This window comes from Chiloscyllium plagiosum, unplaced genomic scaffold (assembly GCF_037043375.1).
Source record: "Chiloscyllium plagiosum isolate Xiang-an unplaced genomic scaffold, Cpla_swu_hap1 HiC_scaffold_11, whole genome shotgun sequence".
NCBI lineage: Eukaryota > Metazoa > Chordata > Chondrichthyes > Orectolobiformes > Hemiscylliidae > Chiloscyllium > Chiloscyllium plagiosum.
This window is the reverse complement of record NW_028270149.1, coordinates 83,219,566-83,238,329: the sequence shown is the minus strand read 5'-3', so window position 1 is coordinate 83,238,329 and position 18,764 is coordinate 83,219,566. Positions and strand designations below refer to the sequence as shown.

Genomic DNA, 18,764 nt, shown 5'->3' with positions numbered 1-18,764 from the left:
GAGAGAGGTAAAAGGGGTGGAGGAGTTTTGCATTACTGGTCAGAGAGGATATCACAGCTGATCTGAGTGTTCAGGTCCATTATACCCTGAAGGTGGCAATGCAGAACGATAGAGTGGTCAAGAAGGCATACGGCCTGCATTCCTTCATCGGACGGGGTATTGAGTTCAAGAGTTGGCAGGAGTTGTTCAGTTGTATAGGATTTTGGTTTGGACACATTTAGAATACTGCATAGAATTCTGCTCCAAAAGGATGCGGATGCTTTAGAGAGAGTGCAGGAGAGGTTCACCAGGATGTTGCCTGGTATGGACGGTCCTAGCTATGAAGAGAGGTTGAGTAGATTAGGATCATTTTCAATGGAAAGATGGAGCTTGAGGGGATCCTAACTGAGGTCTACAAAATCATGAGAGATATTGACAGGGTGGATAACAAGAGCTTTTTCCCAGAGTAGGGGACACAGTTACTAAGGGTCATGACTTCATGGTGAGAAAGGAATTGTTTAAGGGAAATATGCGTGGAAATTTCTTTACGCAGAGGGTGGTAGGTGCCTGGAATACATTAGCAGCGGAGGTGGTAGAGGCGGACATGATAATGTCATTTAAGATGTATCAGTCGCCTTAGGCGACTGACTGTGTGGAGTTTGCACATTCCCCCGTGTCTGCGTGGGTTTCCTCCGGGTGCTCCGGTTTCCTCCCACAGTCCAAAGATGTGCAGGTCAGGTGAATTGGCCATGCTAAATTGTCCGTAGTGTTAGGTAAGGGGTAGATGAAGGGATATGGGTGGGTTGCGCTTCGGCGGGGCAGGTGGACTTGTTGGGCCGAAGGGCCTGTTTCCATACTGTAAATAATCTAATCTAATCTAATCTAATCTAGACTGGTACATGAATGGGCAGGGAGCAGAGGGTTAGAGATCCTTGGAAAATAGGCGGCAGGTTTAGATAGAGGATCTGGATCCGAGCAGGCTTGGAGGGCCGAAGGGCCTGTTCCTGTAATTTTCTTTGCTCTTTGTGCTTTGCTGGGGGTTGAGAGTTTGGAAGGTGCTGTTGAAGGAACCTTGAATTTCTACTGTGCATCTTGTAGATAATACACACTAGTGCTATTGAGTAGTGGTGGAGAGAGAGTTAATGTTTGTGGATGTAATGCCAATCAAGTAGTTTGCTTTGTTTTGAATGCTGACAAGTGTTATTGGAGCTACACTCATCTGGAGAAGTGAAGAGTATTCCATCACACTCCTAACTTGCACCTTGTGGATAGTGGACAGGCTTTGGGGAGTCAAGAGGTGAGTTACTCACTGTAAGATCCTCAGCTCTGACCTGTTCATGGAACCAGAGTATGTATATAATGGGTCCAGTTGACTTTCTTAGGTGAAAGTGGGCACTGTAGATGCTGGGGATCAGAGTAGAGTAGTGCTGGAAAACCACAGCATCCGAGGAGCAGGAAAATCAACGTTTCGGGCAAAAGCCCTTCATAAGGAATGAGGCAGGGAGCCTCCGGGGTGGAGAGATAAATGGGAGGGGGATGGGGCTGAGGAGAAGGTAGCTAAGAGTATAGTAGGTGGATGGAGGTGGGGGTTGAAGGTGATAGGTCAGAGGGGATGGTGGAGCGGATAGGTGGGAAGGAAGATTGGCAGGTGGGACAGGTCATGAGGACAGTGCTGAGCTGTCAGGTTGGAACTGGGGTAAGGTAGGGGGAGGGGAAATGAGGAAACTGGTGAAGTCCACATTGATGCCATGGGGTTGAAGTGTTCCGAGGCGGAAGATGAGGCATTCTTTCTCCAGGCGTCGGGTGGTGAGGGAGTGGTGGTGCAGGAGGCCCAGGACCTGCATGTCCTGGGCAGAGTGGTAGGGGGAGTTGAAATATTGGGCCACGGGGCAGTTGACTTTCTTGTCAATGGCACCTCCAGGGATGTGAGTGGGAGTTGCAGTGATGACAATACCATTGAATGTCAAGGACAGTAATCAGGTTTCCTGTTGCTGGAACTGGTCATAGGCAGGCATGAATGTCATTTGCCATTTGTCAGCCCAAGGCTGGATACTGTCCAGGTCTTCCTGCATTTGAGCATGGGATGCTTTACTCTCTGAAGAGTTCCAAATAGCGCTGAACAATGTGCAAACATTTCCTCTGCTGACCTTATGATGGAGAGAAGGTCACTGATGAAGCAGCTGAAGTCCCTCAGACACAATTTTGAGGAATTAGACGAAAGGGCTCTTATGCCAATCATAGTGAGTCTGCCTCTGGACCATAAGGACCATGGCTTCAAGTTGTACCTGCTCCAGATCTGTGCCATAACAAGTCTGAAGAGGTTGATTAAAAATACCAACCCCGAAGACCTCCTGCAGAGATGGCCTGGAGCTGGAGATAATTGACCTCCAACAACCACAATCATCTTCCTCTGTGCAGACATGATTCTAAACAGCACAGAGTTTTCCCAATTCCTATCGACTCCAATTTTGTGAAGGCTCCTTGATGTCACACTCGGTCAGATGCGGCCTTGATGTCAAGGCCTGTCACTCTCACCTCCCCTCTGGAATTCAGTTCTTTTGTCCAGGTTTGAACCAAGGTTGTAATGAGGTCAGGAGCTGAGTGGCCCTGGTGGAACCCAAACTGGGCATCACTGAGCAGGTCATTGCTGAGCAGGGGCTGCTGGATCGCACTGTTGATGACACTTCCATCACTGGTGATCGAGAGTAGACTGATGGGGCAGTAATTGGCCGAGTGGGATTCATCCTGCTTTATACATGCAGACATACCTGAGCAATTTTCCACATAGTGAGAAAAATGCCAACTTTAAAACTATACTGGAACAACTTGGCTAGTGTGGCAGGTTCTGGAGAACAAGTCTTCATTGCTATTGCAGGAATATTATCAGGGCTCTTAGCTTTTACAGTATCCAGTGTCTCCATTTCTTAAAGTCACGTAGAGTTATTCAGATTGGTGGAGGATTGATATCTGTCGTGCTGGAGGAGGTCAAGATGGATTATCCACTCAGCACTTCTGGCTTAAGATTGTTGCAAAAGGTAAAGCTGAAGCATGTACTAGAACTTCAGTAAATGTTGCCCAATCATGGAATCATCTCACATATTCAACACTGCTTTCTGGGTTTTGTAATTGTCAGCTGGCAGGGTGCACAGTTAATACTTCACTGGTTGTGAACTGCCAAAGCAGAATGCTATTTGATACAATCCAACAGTCATTGTCACTAATGGACTACTTACCAAACATCAGAACATCTGAAATCCAGATGCTATAATATGCATTTATGCAAAAGGCAGAGCAACTTTTTAAGTGATGGCAACATCATGTTAGTGGTGAACACCATGAGTGTTGCACTACTAAGCATTGTACCAATGCTTAGAGGTACAATATCCTTCCAGGATAATTGGAGGTAGTTTAGGCAGTTATCAAAGTGACAGCTTTAGTCCACACATGGCTTTGCATGATTAACAGGGAGGAACAATCTAATCAGGTTCACCATTATTCAGTAGACTGGCTTTGGTGTGTGCGCCTTTAGCATCACGTTTGCAAAGTGAACAAATGGCTTGGGCCATATCTATGAGGTCATGAAGCGAAAGGAATGCCAACATCTATACTGCCCTGTGAAGGTAGGTTAAGGGCTTTCAGTAGTAGAGAAACCTCTGGCTGATCAAGGAAAGGATGCTAATTTGACAGTTCCATTTTAAATGTGACTTTGAGCTCACTGCGGAGCTCACTAAGGCATGCCTACATTCTTTTACTTACCCTTGTGCAATGAATAGACCGAACACCTATTCCTAATGAAAATACATCAAAAATATGCTTTTATTGGAGCCAACAGTTGCTTGAGAGAGATGGGACTAGTGAAGATTGGATGGCAACACTATCTATTTAGGTGTAGTGTCAGTAAAACTGACCAACGTTAACTGGTTTGACGAGAAAGCGCCATTAGATTCAATTTATTGACAAAAGTACCAGGAAAAGAGAGTCCTGTGATGAATAAAGCTTTACATAATTTTTGTTTAGCTTTTCATTGTAGTTAATGAAAAAAGTAAGGATTCTTCATATCCTCTTAATCTTTGGACAACGTCAAGGTGTTTCCTTACCTGCCACAAGGTGGAGCCCTCAGCTTGGACAACTCTCACCACAGTCACGATCGGGATCCACATCATACAGAAGATGATCAGACACCAGCCTAGTGCTATTGCCCAGACAGGGTATTCAATAGATCCATACGTTGGAGGGGCAATCGTTGCTAAGGACCAGATTAGAATTATCTGAGGGAAATCAATGTGTGAAACCAGATTAAAAAGAGCGATTGAGAGAGGCATCCTGATTAATTTCTGTTCAATCACAAAAACTTACTGTCAACACACATGGGGTGATAAAAAACCAACAGGCTCTCCACCACAGCCAGAAGAGCCAAGTCCTTTCCCCAATCATCATCTCAATGTCCTTGATGAATCTGTTTGTCCCTGTGAACAACAAGGAAGCAGAGACACCAAATCACTTGTTTGTCCTGTCTTCAAGGCAAAAGGTAAAACTTTGGCAGCATCACCATCAGCAGCTGGTGGCAGAATGTCATATGAACAATCCATGCCTCTGCTCACCATGTGATTTACTGCCACCATCTTCTTTCAGGGTCGGATCTAAAAAGCTGTTTGATTTACCATGACACTGGAAAGCCAAATTACACTGATGTGACAGACATTGTTACAGTCTATATGAAAGATCAAAATCAGAGGTCTTTACTCTTACAAGATCCTAAACTGTTCTCCGACCAAGTCCATGTTAGACAGTGCTTAATAGACACCTCAGCAAGAGCTCTTTCAGACCTCACACCCTTATACAAAAATAGTTGCAGAAAAAATCACCCCAGCTTCAACTAGTTGCATGCAAGTAAGAATGATGGGATCATGAGTTCATAATACAGAGTCTCTCCTGTTGGAACCAAATGATATACACTGTTCACAATGAAGGAGAACACTTGAATTCCCATCATCTTCAGGAGATGAAGAACATCTCTACCTAATCTGCTGAATATTGAGAATTTGATTGTGTACTTTGCCTGCTGAAGGCTGCCTTCCACATATACCAGCAGAGGGATGCCTTAAAGGATAATAGAGAAATCCATATTTGAACAATTAACAAAACAAAGAACTCAGAATGCTGTCAGCGTGGAGTTTGCACATTCTCCCCATGTCTGCGTGGGTTTCCTCCAGGTGCCCGGGTTTCCTCCCACAATCCAAAGATGTGCAGGTCAGGTGAATTAGCCATGTTAAATTGCCCGTAGTGTTCAGGGATGTGTAGGTTAGATGCATTAGTCAGGGATAAATAAAGGATAACAGGGTTGGTCTGAGTGGGTTACTCTTTGGAGGGTCGGTATGGACTTGTTGGGCTGAAGGGTCTGCTTCCACACTGTAGAAACAAATTGCTATAAAAACTCAACAGGTTTGGTACCGTCTGTGGAGACAAAATAGGAGCTTAGAGAAAGGGTCTGTTTATGTGCCAGGAGGTGGGGAGGGGTAGGATTGAGTGAATCAGGGAGAGATGGAGCCTAGAAACAGAAAGAGAGTAGGGAAAGGTGAGGAATAGAGCAAGACATTGAAAAAGAGGAAGAGACTGCTGCTGTCAATAGGGTGGCCTGATTAGTGTGTAGAGTAATCTCATTGCAATAACCACTCAATTAAAACCGAAAAAATAACTTGGATCATCCGAGGATATTTTTTCTAAAGGAATGTGATCCTCAATCATGCATTGCTGACTCAAGATGGTGTTGTCTATGCCCTTTCTACTGAGATTGGAGTGTTTATATTATAAGGAGAAGCTGGGGCTTTCTTCCCCTAGAGTGCAGGACTCTGAGAGGTGATCTAATAGAGGATTATAAAATCATGAGGAGCATAGATGGGGCAACACAATGACTCAGCGGTTAGCACTGCTACCTCACAGCACCAGGGTCCCAGGTTCAATTCCAGCCTTGGGTGACTGTCTGTGTTGAGTTTGCACATTTTTCCCATATCTGGGTGGGGATGCTCTGGTTTCCTCCCACAGTCCAAAGATGTGCAGGTCAGGTGAATTGGCCATGCTAAATTGCCCATCGTGTTAGGTGCATTAATCAGAGGGAAATGGGTCTGGGTGGGTCAGTGTGGACTGGTTGGGCTGAAGGGCCTGTTTCCACACTGTAGGGAACCTAATCTAATAGATAAGGCAAATAGTCAAAGTGCTTTCCTTGGGGTGGGGGAGTCCAAAACTAGAGGGCATCGATTTAAGGTGAAAGCAGAAAGATTTAAAAGGGACCTGAGGGGCAACCTTTTTCACACAGAGGGTGGAGCGTGTAAGAATCGAACTGCCAGAGAAAGTGGTAGATGCAGGTGTGGTTACAACATTGAAAAGATGTTTGGACAGGTTCATGAATAGGATGGGCTTAGAGGGATAGGGGCCAAACACAGGCAAATGGGAATAGTTCAGTTTAGGATGGATGAGTTAGGTCTCTTTCCATGCTACATGATTCTATAAAGATTTCTCTACTACAAGTGGAAAATTTTAAAATTTCCTTTGATGCTGTTATACCACCTGAGGAAAATTATTACAACGCCAGAAAAAAATGCATTAAGAACTTACTTTGCACCAAAGAAAAATAATTTAAACAAAACAATTATGTTCAAATGCACTAAGAAGTAAATAAAGCAATTGATCAATATTGCATGCCATTGAGGCAATAGAAATGAAAAGTGATTTCTGGTGATGTTTAACATGATGAATGGGAAATTAAAACAAATAACAGAAGGTTTAGTTGCTGATCAGCAATGCTGGCAAGCAGTTAAAGACACAAAGCTGACAGAACTGCGAGAGTTATTGCTATCACAGTCAGAGTTCAGAGCTACTGACATTGAGACTGCCAACAGTAGAGTTGTATACATTGCTGACATATGGGAAAACTCTGCTATGGAAAGTGACTGGAGCCAAAACATTTAATGCTTTCAAGAAGCTGTAGATATAGATTCTTAGTGCTGTAGGAATCAAAGGTATGGGAGAAAGTGGGAACTGGGACGGAGTTGGATGTGCAGCCGTGATCATATTGAATGGTGGAGCAGGTTCATACAGCTGAATGGCCTGCACCTGATTCTAGGTTCTGAGTTTTCTTTTTAAAAGCCCCAAGAGAAATCTCACTGAATGAGTTGTGACTTGTTCCAAACAATGTTTTTGCTGCAGTGGTACTCCCCACACTGGGTCCTGTGTCATGCTCCTGGGAAATATATTGTCAAGCTTGTGAAAAATTCAACCAGTTTGTTCATGTTCATCAGTGCAGAATTAAACACTAAGACCAGCACCAATGGGTACTAAGTACCAAAATGAAAGGGTGAGAGAATGTAGCATCTGTAGAGGATGACCCTGAATAAAGTCAGGAGCACTGTTTTGGACAGAAGACACAGCCACACGTAACATTGACCACCGGCTGCTCTGATGTAAATGCTCTCAGATCGAAGAGGTTCAGTAAATGCCCACAGGAGACAATATTGAACAACTTTAGTCTCTGAAAACGAGGGAAGACAAAAATCTCCATTTCCATAGTGACAAACCATCGAATGTTCTCAACATCTTTGAAATGCCTGACACTCATCTTGAGAATGTGACAAGCTTTTCAATGTTCACATAACAAGAGATTGCAGTCATGCATGAGTGACTGCGCACACTGACAACATTTTCAATTTGTATTTTCTCCACTTCACTGCCCTGCAATGAAGAACACTATTTCATGTTAAAAAGCCGTGAATGAATCTCCACACTTCAATCGCATTGACATCAAAGTTATGGATGAGCCTAGCATCTCAGCCTTAACCATGAAAGTTGTCAAGCCCCCCAAGAGCAAGAATCAGTTTAGAGTTCATACTCTTCGATAGTTACCAAACCAAACTTTACAGGAAAGCACTGACAACCAATGTGAACTTGATCGTAATAAAGACGCTTTTCAAAATCGGACTGAAGGAATAATCAAGGTTTCTGACAGACTTTCCACACACATATAGTAGTTGATACAATAGCTCAACTTTTCAATTAGCCCACTTGGTTGGCTCCACATCCAGAAATATTTGCCCCCTCCATCACTGAAGGTCAACAGCCTTGTATACCATCTACAAGATGCACTACAGAAATCTTCCAAACTTCTGCACTTCCAAAGCTGCGACTACTTCCATTTCAAAGAACAAACATAGCAGATCTATGGGAAGATCATTTGCAAATTGCCCTCCAAGCCACTTACCGTTAGGGCTTGGAATATATCACCACTCCTTCAGTGTCACTGGGTCAAAATTCTGGAATTCCCTCCCCAATGGCCTTGTGGGAATATCTACAGTACAAGGACCGCATCATTTCAAGAATGCAGATTTAGAGCAATATTGACAATAAGTTCTACTAGTCATGAGGAACAGATTACCAAACACCTTAACTATGAAAGTTTAAGTGGAATTCTCAAAATCACTAAAACGTACTGACAACACAGAAATGACAGAAAGATGAAGCTTCACAACAACGATGGAATCACAAAACTGGAAAGAAGTGATCAAGAGAATGTCTACAAATACAGCCTCCTACACACAAGATTTTCACCCTGTTTGACCTGAGTTTGTGGTTATAGCCACAAAACTAATCTTGTTATACAGTAATTCTATTGTCATTTGACATCAAAGTCTGTGTTGTAGAAAGAGCACATGAGGTCGCCAAGAAGCTGGAAGCCAATCATTTCCTTAGGGAACAGATACAGTTTTGAGGAATTGACTGAAAGCAGAGTACTGGGTCAGGGCATTGCTTGCCAGACACCAGAATGTGAAACCTTTGAGCTTTGATCAGGCTGTATGCGATAACAACAAGGAACAGAAGAATCAATTCAAGAAGATTGTAGAGAGAAACATGTTTTTTTTTTGTTAAAAGATTGTGGGCATCACTAGCTGGGCCAGCATCTGTTACCCATCCCTAATTGCTCTGGAGAAGGTGGTGGTGAGCTGTCATGTTGAACTGATGCAATGTTTGACATGCCGATACTTCCATAGTAATTTTAGGAAGTGAGTTCCAAGATTGTGAACCAGGAAGTAAAGGAACAGCAATACAATTCCAAGTCAGGATGATATGGGGCTAGGAGGGAACTTACATGTCATATTGCTCCCTTGCTATCACTTCTAGGTGGTAGAGGTCATTAGATTTGGAAGATGCTATCAGAGGAGCCTCGATGAGTTACTCCACTGTTACCACTATGTGTCAGTGGTGAAGAGAGTGAGCAAATATTGAAGATGGCGAATGGGACACCAGTATGTGGATGGTGTTGAGCTTCTTGAGTATTGTTGGAGCTGCACGCATCCAGGCGAGTGGGGAGTATGCCATCAGACTTGTGCCTTGTAAATGGTGGACAGGGTTTAGGACAGGCAGTAGCTGAGTTCCTTACCACAGATTAGCTGGCTTCCAAACTGCTCTTGTAACCAAAGTATTCATCTGGTCTAGATCTAGTTCAATTAACTAGGTCTACTTCAAGTTTGGTTAATGGTAGCCCAAGGATGTTGATAATGGGAGGTTCAGAGATGGCAACACCAATGAACATCAAGGAGTGGTAGTAAAATTCTCTATTTTTTTTAAATTGTTCAGATGATGTGAGTATTACTGACTTGACCAAGATTTATTGCCTATCCTTAATTGCCTAGCGGCAAGACAATGACATTACTGGAAAAGGATATTAGTGAACCAGTTAGGTTTTTCCAACAATCTACTGTTAGTACATGGTAAACATAAGGCTTGCATTTTATCCTACATTACTGAATTGAAATTTCACCTTTTCCACGTGATAGGGTTCAAATCCAGGCCAGTTCCTATATCTGTCTCACTGCCCCTTTAATGTTGCTGTTGAATTTGCCTCTATCACCTCCCCTCGTAATGTGGTCCAGGCACCTACCACCTTCTGCAACATACTTGCTTTGCAAATTTCCTTTAAACTTTCCCCCTCTCAGCTCAGATTTGACATTTCTACCCTGGGAAAAAGGACAGTCACTCTCACTTCCCCACTTCTGGAATTTAGCTCTTTTGTTTATAATTAAAGGAAGGCTGTGATAAGGCCAGGAATTGAGTGATCCAGGCAGAAATGAAATTGCGCGCTGAGTGGGCTATTACTTTAAAAATGCCACTTGATAGTATTGATCAATGATCCTTTTTATTACTTTGCTGATGATTGAGAGTAGTCTCAGAGCAATGATTGCTTGGATTTAATTTGTGTGCAGAACATACTTTGGGATATTGCTCAAGTGTTTGCTAGCTACCATTGTCGTAGCTGGACTGGAACAGTTTGGCCAGCAGTGCAACTAATTCCATACCAAGCTTCGTCAGTGCTATTGCCAGAATGTTTTCAGTGTCTATAGCTTTTGCAATATTCAGTGCCTCCAGCAGTTACATTGAGTGAAGCGATCTGGCTGGAGAATTCTGTAGGACCCAAGATGTCTCATCCACTCTGGAATTTGCCAGGCTGCAAGAATACAGATTGTGGTTGAATAGTATTCTGCTGTTGGCCCACAGTACCCCGTGGATAATAGGCTCCTGTTCAAAAGTATCTCTTAAATCTCAGAGGTAGTACCACACAAATTGATGAACAGTATCTACGTATCTACATTGTGAGCGGAGACTTGGTTTCCATAATGACAGCACAGTGGTCACTCCTAGTGACACAATCATGGACAGATGCATTGTTGATAGGTAAATTGGTGAAGACAAGTTGGAGGGAATTTTGCCCTCATCACTATGCCCTTTAAGACTTGGCCTCCTTGATTAATAGATGCTTGATACTATAGACTTCTAAATTTCAATGACTGTTCATGGATTGGAAGAATCAAAGATAAACGATTACACACAGAGAGCAGCAGCAATAGCTCTGTCTGGGATAAGCTGCTAAGGGACAGACCAGCTGTTACACGGAGATTGAAAGCAATTAGCCATGTCCGGGAAATTAAGGAGTTGAGATTTCATAAACAAAACATATTAGATTACTTACAGTGTGAAAACAGGCCCAACAAGTCTACACCGACCCTCTGAAGAGCAACCCACCCAGACTCATTCCCCTACACCTAACACTATGGGCAATTTAGCATGGCCAATTCACCTAATCTGCACATGTTTGGATTAGAACATAGAACATAGAACATAGAAAAATACAGCGCAGTACAGGCCCTTTGGCCCTCGATGTTGCGCCGATCCAAGCCCACCTAACCTACACTAGCCTACTATCCTCCATATGCCTATCCAATGCCGGTTTAAATGCCCATAAAGAAGGAGAGTCCACCACTGCTACTGGCAGGGCATTCCATGAACTCACGACTCGTTGAGTAAAGAATCTACCCCTAACATCTGTCCTATACCTACCACCCCTTAATTTAAAGCTATGCCCCCTCGTAATAGCTGACTCCATATGTGGAAAAAGGTTCTCATGGTCGATTGTGGGAGGAAACCAGAGGAAACTCATACAGACACAGGGAGAATGTGCAAACTCCACACAGACAGTTGCCTGAGGCAGGAATTGAACCTGGGTCTCTGGTGCTGTGAGGCAGCAGTGCTCACCACCATGCCACCCCACATTGCTTTGATACCTGCTTGCTAACTTGTTGCCTCATGCCACAAGTATAAATATTTGCCTTGCTGAAGAATTTAAGCAGTAATTACAAGACATAGTGTGTTTTGGGGCAGACAGATAATGCCAAATGTAAGCAAGCTGCAATCTCAAGGGTGCCGGAAGATTAATCAATATTTTGGATGGAAGGACTCTTAAAGAAATCATTAGTAATATCACATCATGGATCAAAAGGATTGAGTAAAAATCTGTATAAGAATCGAACACCAGAGCTCCTTCTTTAGCAGAACTCTGGAGGACAGCTTTGCTAAAGGATTGAACCCTGGACATGCACAGAGACAAACAGACAGACAGACACTGTTGGATGGAATTGTGGCTGAGTTCCACCATTAATTGGGAATTGACAAGTTGAGTTGTAAAGTTTAACTTATTTTCATGAGGGGTCTTTTTCTGGTTGCTACATGCAATAAAATTTAAATCATTGTTTCGGTGCTTGATTGTCTGTGAACTTTTTAAATAGGTAACCGAATTAAAGGTAACCTGTGGTAATTTACCCACAACAGATGTGTTGCTGAGATACTCTTGAGTTTATATCACAGTGTACCCACAGTTGATGTATCTGTGCTGGTAGGACAGGTTATATCCAGAGATAGCGAAGGTGCCATCAGGGACATTAGGGGCATAGAAACAGGAGTAGGTCATTCAGTGCTTCGAGACTTCACCATTCAGTAAGATCATGGCTGACCTGTGGCCTAACTCTGTGTGCCTACTTTAGGCTCATATCCCTTGATAACCTTGTTTAATCAAAATATGTCTCAGATTTAAATTTAACAACTGAATTAGCATCAACCCCTGTTTGAGGAAGAGTTCTAAAACTCCATTTTGTGATGAGAAGTGCATCTCTTCTGAATGGCCTGACCCCAATTCTCACACTATATCCCTGGTCCTGGAATCTACAACCAGTGAAAATAATTTGTCATTGTCTACCCTGTCCTTCCCTGTTAATATCCTGAGGACCTTGATTAGATTCCCCCTTAATCTTCTAAATTCTAGCAAATAAAGGCTAATCTCTCCTCATAGCGTAACCCCTGAAATCCAGATGTCATCCTTTTAAACCTGTGGTGAACTCCCTCCAGGGTCAAAACATCCTTCCCAATATGTGGCACCTAGATTTGCTCATAGTACTCCAAGTAGGGTCTCACTGGGGTTTTATACAGCTGCAGCATAACTCTTGCGTGCTTATATTCGAACCTTTCAGTATGAAGGCCTGTATTCCATTAGCCTTCTTGACTATTTTCTGCACCAGTTTGTGGCAATTTATAGATCTATGCACCTGAAGCCCCAAATCCTGTTGGGCATCTAATATACTTCAGTAATCCAAAATGGATTATCTCACACTTCCTTATATGAAAATCCATCTGCCACTGCTTTGCCCATTCACCTAAGCTATCAATGTCTTGTTCAAATTTTGGATTCTGTAGAGTTGACAGGGTTGGTTTTCTTTGAGGAGAAAGTGAGGTCTGCAGATGCTGGAGATCAGAGCTGAAAATGTGTTGCTGGAAAAGCGCAGCAGGTCAGGCAGCATCCAGGGAACAGGAGAATCGACGTTTCGGGCATAAGCCCTTCTTCAGGAATGAGGAAAGTGTGTCCAGCAGGCTAAGATAAAAGGTAGGGAGGAGGAACTTGGGGGAGGGGCGTCGGAATTGCGATAGGTGGAAAGAGGTTAAGGTGAGGGTGATAGGTCAGACTGGGGTGGGGGCGGAGAGGTCAAGAAGAAGATTGCAAGTTAGGAAGGCGGTGCTGAATTCGATGGATTTGACTGAGACAAGGTGGGGGGAGGGGAAATGAGGAAACTGGTGAAATCCGAGCTCATCCCTTGTGGTTGGAGGGTTCCTAGGCGGAAGATGAGGCGCTCTTCCTCCAACCATCGTGTTGTTGTGGTCTGGCGATGGAGGAGTCCAAAGACCTGCATATCCTTGGTGGAGTGGGAGGGGGAGTTGAAGTGTTGAGCCACAGGGTGGTTGGGTTGGTTGGTCCGGGTGTCCCAGAGGTGTTCTCTGAAATGCTCCGCAAGTAGGCGGCCTCTCTCCCCAATATAGAGGAGGCCACATCGGGTGCAGAGGATGCAATAGATGATGTGTGTGGAGGTGCAGGTGAATTTGTGGCGGATATGGATGTTTCCTTTGGGGCCTTGGAGGGAGGTGAGGGGAGAGGTGTGGGCGCAAGTCTTGCACCTCCTGCGGTTGCAGGGGAAGATGCCGGGAGTGGAGGTTGGGTTGGTGGGAGGTGTGGATCTGACGAGGGAATCACAGAGGGAGTGGTCTTTACGGAATGCTGATGGGGAGGGGAGGGAAATATATCCTTGGTGGTGGGGTCCGTTTGGAGGTGGCGGAAATGACGGCGGATGATGCACTATACATGGAGATTGGTGGGGTGGTAGGTGAGGACCAGTGGGGTTCTGTCCTGGTGGCGGTTGGAGGGGCGGGGCTCAAGGGCTGAGGAGTGGGAAGTGGAAGAGATGCAGTGGAGGGCATCGTCGACCACGTCGGGGGGGAAATTGCAGTCCTTGAAGAAGGAGGCCATTTGGGATGTACGTTTTTGGAACTGGTTGGTTTTCTATTGGATTTGGTGCCTAGGTCAATGTTAAGTGGTCTGGGTGGTTTTGTTCCTTTGGGGCATGGTGGCTCAGTGCTTCACAGCACCAGGACCTGGGTTCAATTCCAGCCTTGGGCAACTTTCTGTATAGAGTTTGCACATTCTCCCTGTGTCTGTGTGGGTTTCCTCCCACAATCCAAAAAGTGTGGATGTTAGGTGAATTGGCGGTGCTAAATGGCCCATAGTGCTCAGTGATGTGTAGGTTAAGTGCATCAGTCAGGGGTAAATATAGGATAAGAGGGTAAGGAAATGGGTCTGGGTGGGTTAGTCTTAGGAGGGTTGGTGTAAACTTGTTGGGCCAAATGGCCTGTTTCCACACTGTAGGCATTCTATAATTCTCTATTTCTATGAGCTTTGGATAAACTTGATAATGAAGGCCTCCTCAGTGGGCAATTAAGGGTCAACCACATTGCTGTGGGTTTGGAGTCCCATGTCAGTCAGACCAGGTAAGGATGGCACATTTCCTTTTCTGAAGGGCATTGATGAATAAGATGTTCATTTGAAAACAAAACAGCAATCATTAGATCAGCTTTCAATTCCAGGCTTATATTAAATTTTAAAACTTCACAATCTGTCACTGTGGGTCTCAAACCAATGTTTTGGCTTCTCATCGAATCTTACTGCTTCTTCCCTGGAACTTTATAACTTCAGCCCATGTATTTGACTTCTTTCTTTCTTAAGAGACAAAAAGATCCATGTAAGCATTTTCTAACTTATGATTTGATTTTGTTTGTGGTTTTTTTTGTTTGCACTTTTGTACCTACCATAGATCCAACTCAGGCCAATGAGTTCCAGTAGACCAGTTGTAATCAGAATCCATCCAGCACAGAAATAATCAATAAAATTAATCCAGAAAATTCCAGCCTAAAATGAATGGAAAAGTTCAAAGTTAATTCAGGAACTCAAATCTATTTCTGGCATTTTGTTTATTTAATTCAAATCAATTCAAATGGATTCCATTATTTAGGTATAATTGTGACACATTAAATCAATTTTTACTTTCTCTTTTTCCTCTTTTCTCCTTCCCCACCACTGTGCCTCGTTTTGCTCTACTCTCAAGCATGCTACCTTTACAAATCTTAAACTTGGTAGAACATGATGCCTTTACTTTTCGTATGTTATTGTCCCTAGGCTTAGTTACATTTTAACCAATCCTGCAGCTTCCCCGGTGCTTTGCATTGCATCTTTTACATGGCCCAAAGTGACAATTGTCCCTGCCACTTAATGAGACGTAGTCTGAATTGCCCTATTCTCTTCACTCCCTGCACTTCCTGCACATGTTGAGTTTGGCTTCAAGAGGTGACCTGATTTTTTTTAGAGAGAGATTGGAGCACAGGTTCAGAGTAGTTTATGAGAAGATAAACAACTTGTGAAGCTTTGTTTTTTTTAAAAAAGATGTTGGAACAATAGAAGCAGCCTGAATGGGTGTGGTCAAGCTCCCGCCCACAGAAGCAAGAATTTTAGGTTTAGCTTTCAGCAGTTGCTATTAGGATCTTGAAGTGGTAGAAGCTATTTTACTCTCGCTCTCTCTCTCTCTCTCTGCTACAGCCAAAAGCTGGGGTTCTGTGCCTGCTACTGAAGTTGCAAGTGAGATAATCTGCTTTTTTGCTTTTTTGCCAAGGGTGCATTAATAATATGTTACTCTATTGGAATAGTTACTAGTTAAGAAAAATAATCTACTAATCTTTTAGTTTTTCCAGTTGAGTTAAGTTATTCCAAGATCCTCTTTCTTTTGTTGTATTTTAACTATACTGTTTGAATAAATTGTGCTTTGCTTGATTAGTTTGACCAGTTGAGTTGCATCTGGAATACAGTACCTTGCACTTACCTTTGAAATAAGGAGAAGTTAGGGTCTAGGCTACCTTATTAACATATTTTGAGAAGGTCTGGTCTGGTCTGGTCCATAACTTGAGACTAATTTTGTCAACTGCCTTCCTATTCTTCCAGTTAACCCCAATTCAGACCATGTGGCTGCCACTGGGTCTACTATCACTGCTCCACTCCACACCTTCCTTCTGAGTGTACAGTCATTTGTGAACTAATCCCATACCACAGAGTCCCTGTCAAAAACATGGAAGATGGATTGTGATAGTTTTCACCTGAACGAACCCTCCTCCCCACTACTGGCTTTTGGCATTGCTCGCTGCTGGTCCCAATCAAATAAGATCATTCGGTGTCTTATTCAGAAGGTGTGTGAGAGGATGTGAGACGTTCTAAAATGAGGAGGCATTGTTTAAAAATAAGGGGTCACCCATTTCAGATGGCAACAAGGAGACATTTTTACATGCAGAGAGTTTGAAGTTACAGAGTCATACAGCATGGAAACAGTCCCTGCGGTCCAACCAGTCCATGCCAAACATAATCACAAACTAAACTAGTCCTTAGCTGCCTGCTTCAGGCACATGTCCCTCCAAACCTTTCCTATTCATGTACTTACCTCAGTGTCTTTTAAATGTTGTAATTTTTCTAGCATCTGTCTTTGCAACTCTTCCTCAAAAGCTGGAAATTGACTATATTGAATGCATTGGTAGATAGTTTCTGGATATGCAAAGGGGTGAAAGGTTATCAGAGGGTAGAATGGAATGTGGAGTAATGATTTTCTTAGATGATGGAGCAGCCTAGAGGAGCTCCTAGTGTGCATATGTGTTCTTTATGGAAATTAGGGGTGGCATTATGGCACAGTGGTTAGCACTGCTGCCTCATATTGCCAAGGGCCCAGGTTCGATTCCAGCCTCGGTCGAGTGTCTGTGTAGAGTTTGCACATTCTCCCCATGTCTGGGTGGGTTTCCTCTGGGTGCCCTGTATCCCTCCCACAGTCCAAAGAGGTCCAGGTTAGGTGAATTGGCCATGCTAAATTACCCATTGTGTTCAGGGATGTGTAGGTTAGGGGTGTTAGTCAGGGGAAATGTAGAGTAATAGGGTAGGGGAATGCATCGGGGTGGGATACTCTTTGGAGGGTCGGTGTGGACTTATTGGGCTGACTGGCCTGTTCCGCACTGTAGTTCTAATGAAGACCTCAGCAATAAACTACATCTTGGTCTGTTTCCCTACTTCTCTACCAAATTCTGCTCCTTTGATTCCCTCCAAAACCTCATCCTTCATATTCAAATATCATTCCAACACATCTCCACAATATCATAATTGTAACCCTCTTCAACAAATGGTAGGCAATGGCTACTGATATCATCACTAGACTGTTAATCCAGAGACCCAGCTAATGTTTACTTACTTACTTACAGTGTGGAAACAGGCCCTTCGGCCCAATAAGTCCATACCGACCTGCCGAAGCGCAACTCACCCAGACCCATTCCCCTACATGTACCCCTTCACGTAACACTACGGGTAATTTAGCATGGCCAATTCATCTGACCTGCACATCTTTGGACTATGGGAGGAAACCGGAGCACCTGGAGGAAACCTACGCAGACACAGCGATAATGTGCAAACTCCACACAGTCAGTCGCCTGAGGCTGGAATTGATCCTGCTAACCACTGTGCCACCGTGTCACCTGGGTTTGAATCCACAGCAGATGGTGGAATTTGAATTCAATAAAAATGGAGTTAAGAGTCTAATGACAACATTGTTGATTAATGGGGAAAAACCCATTGTATTCACTAATGTCCTTTAGGGAAGGAATCTGCCATTTTTACTTGGTCTAGCCTACATGTGACTCCAGACCTACAGCAATGCGGTTAACTCTTAACCTCTGGGCAATTAGGGTTGGGCAATAAATGCTAGACTAGCTGGTGATGCCCTCATCCTGTGACTGAATAAAACAAGTCACGAGTGATTGTGACAAGGCAAAAGGGTCTTTCTACTGTCCATCAAAGGGAGGATCTTTGTAAAAATCCTCCTCAATCTCTTCACTGATGGCTAAACAAATCATCCTGGAGTTTCAGTGTAGATTCTGATCCATCAAAAGGCAAAATGGACAAATCTTCATGGCAAGACAAGCCTAAGAAAGATTCAGAGAGGAGCACCAACCCCAATCTCACAAAGACTTTCACTTGGCCAATCGAGAAGGATTATGGAATATTTTCCTGAAACCTGGCAGTTTGGTGCTGACATTTCTCACTATCCTCCGCTTCATGCAGGATAATATTCAAACAGTGATCCTCAACACATGGATCAACTGCAGAGGCAAGTTTGCAAACTGGGATCAAGCAAGTCTGTGTTCACATCAATGCTCTGCTGATAACTTCCTGCTGCTGCTAACTTCCTGCTGCTGCTAACTTCCTGTCATGTCCCATTTGTTCCTACTTGATTAATCTTAGTTATTCTCTGCTATTCATTATGCTCTGACCAATCATTTGACCAGCCACCTATCCTTTCGCGGTTATTTTCTTTTGTTTTAAATTCAATGCTTTCCCAAACTTATTTATTTAACAGATGGTGGCCTCTCCTTTCAAATATTTCTTGTATGTAATACTGTATCCCATTCTGAAATGTGTCTTTAAGTTTCTGCAATTTTTATCTCTATTGATCTACCCTTGAGCCTAATATGCCAGTTCACAACAACACTCCAGTAGGGTTTCATTGACC

The 18,764-nt window shown here is 43.6% G+C and overlaps 1 protein-coding gene across 3 annotated transcripts in view; it reads right to left on the bottom strand.

Moving 5' to 3' along the window:
* LOC122557074 (sodium- and chloride-dependent neutral and basic amino acid transporter B(0+)-like) overlaps positions 1-18,764 on the bottom strand; it is a 94,961-nt gene that overhangs the window by 3,086 nt on the left and 73,111 nt on the right. For 2 of the 3 annotated variants that reach the window (XM_087992243.1, XM_043704355.2), the window contains 3 exons: positions 14,986-15,085; positions 4,336-4,445; positions 4,077-4,247 (listed from right to left, as the gene is read on the bottom strand). In XM_087992243.1, the coding sequence (XP_087848369.1) occupies positions 4,077-4,247; positions 4,336-4,445; positions 14,986-15,085 (381 nt within the window). Of the gene's footprint in view, positions 1-4,076; positions 4,248-4,335; positions 4,446-14,784; positions 14,897-14,985; positions 15,086-18,764 lie in introns of those variants that run through there. The other variant, XM_043704357.2, reaches the window with a different exon arrangement.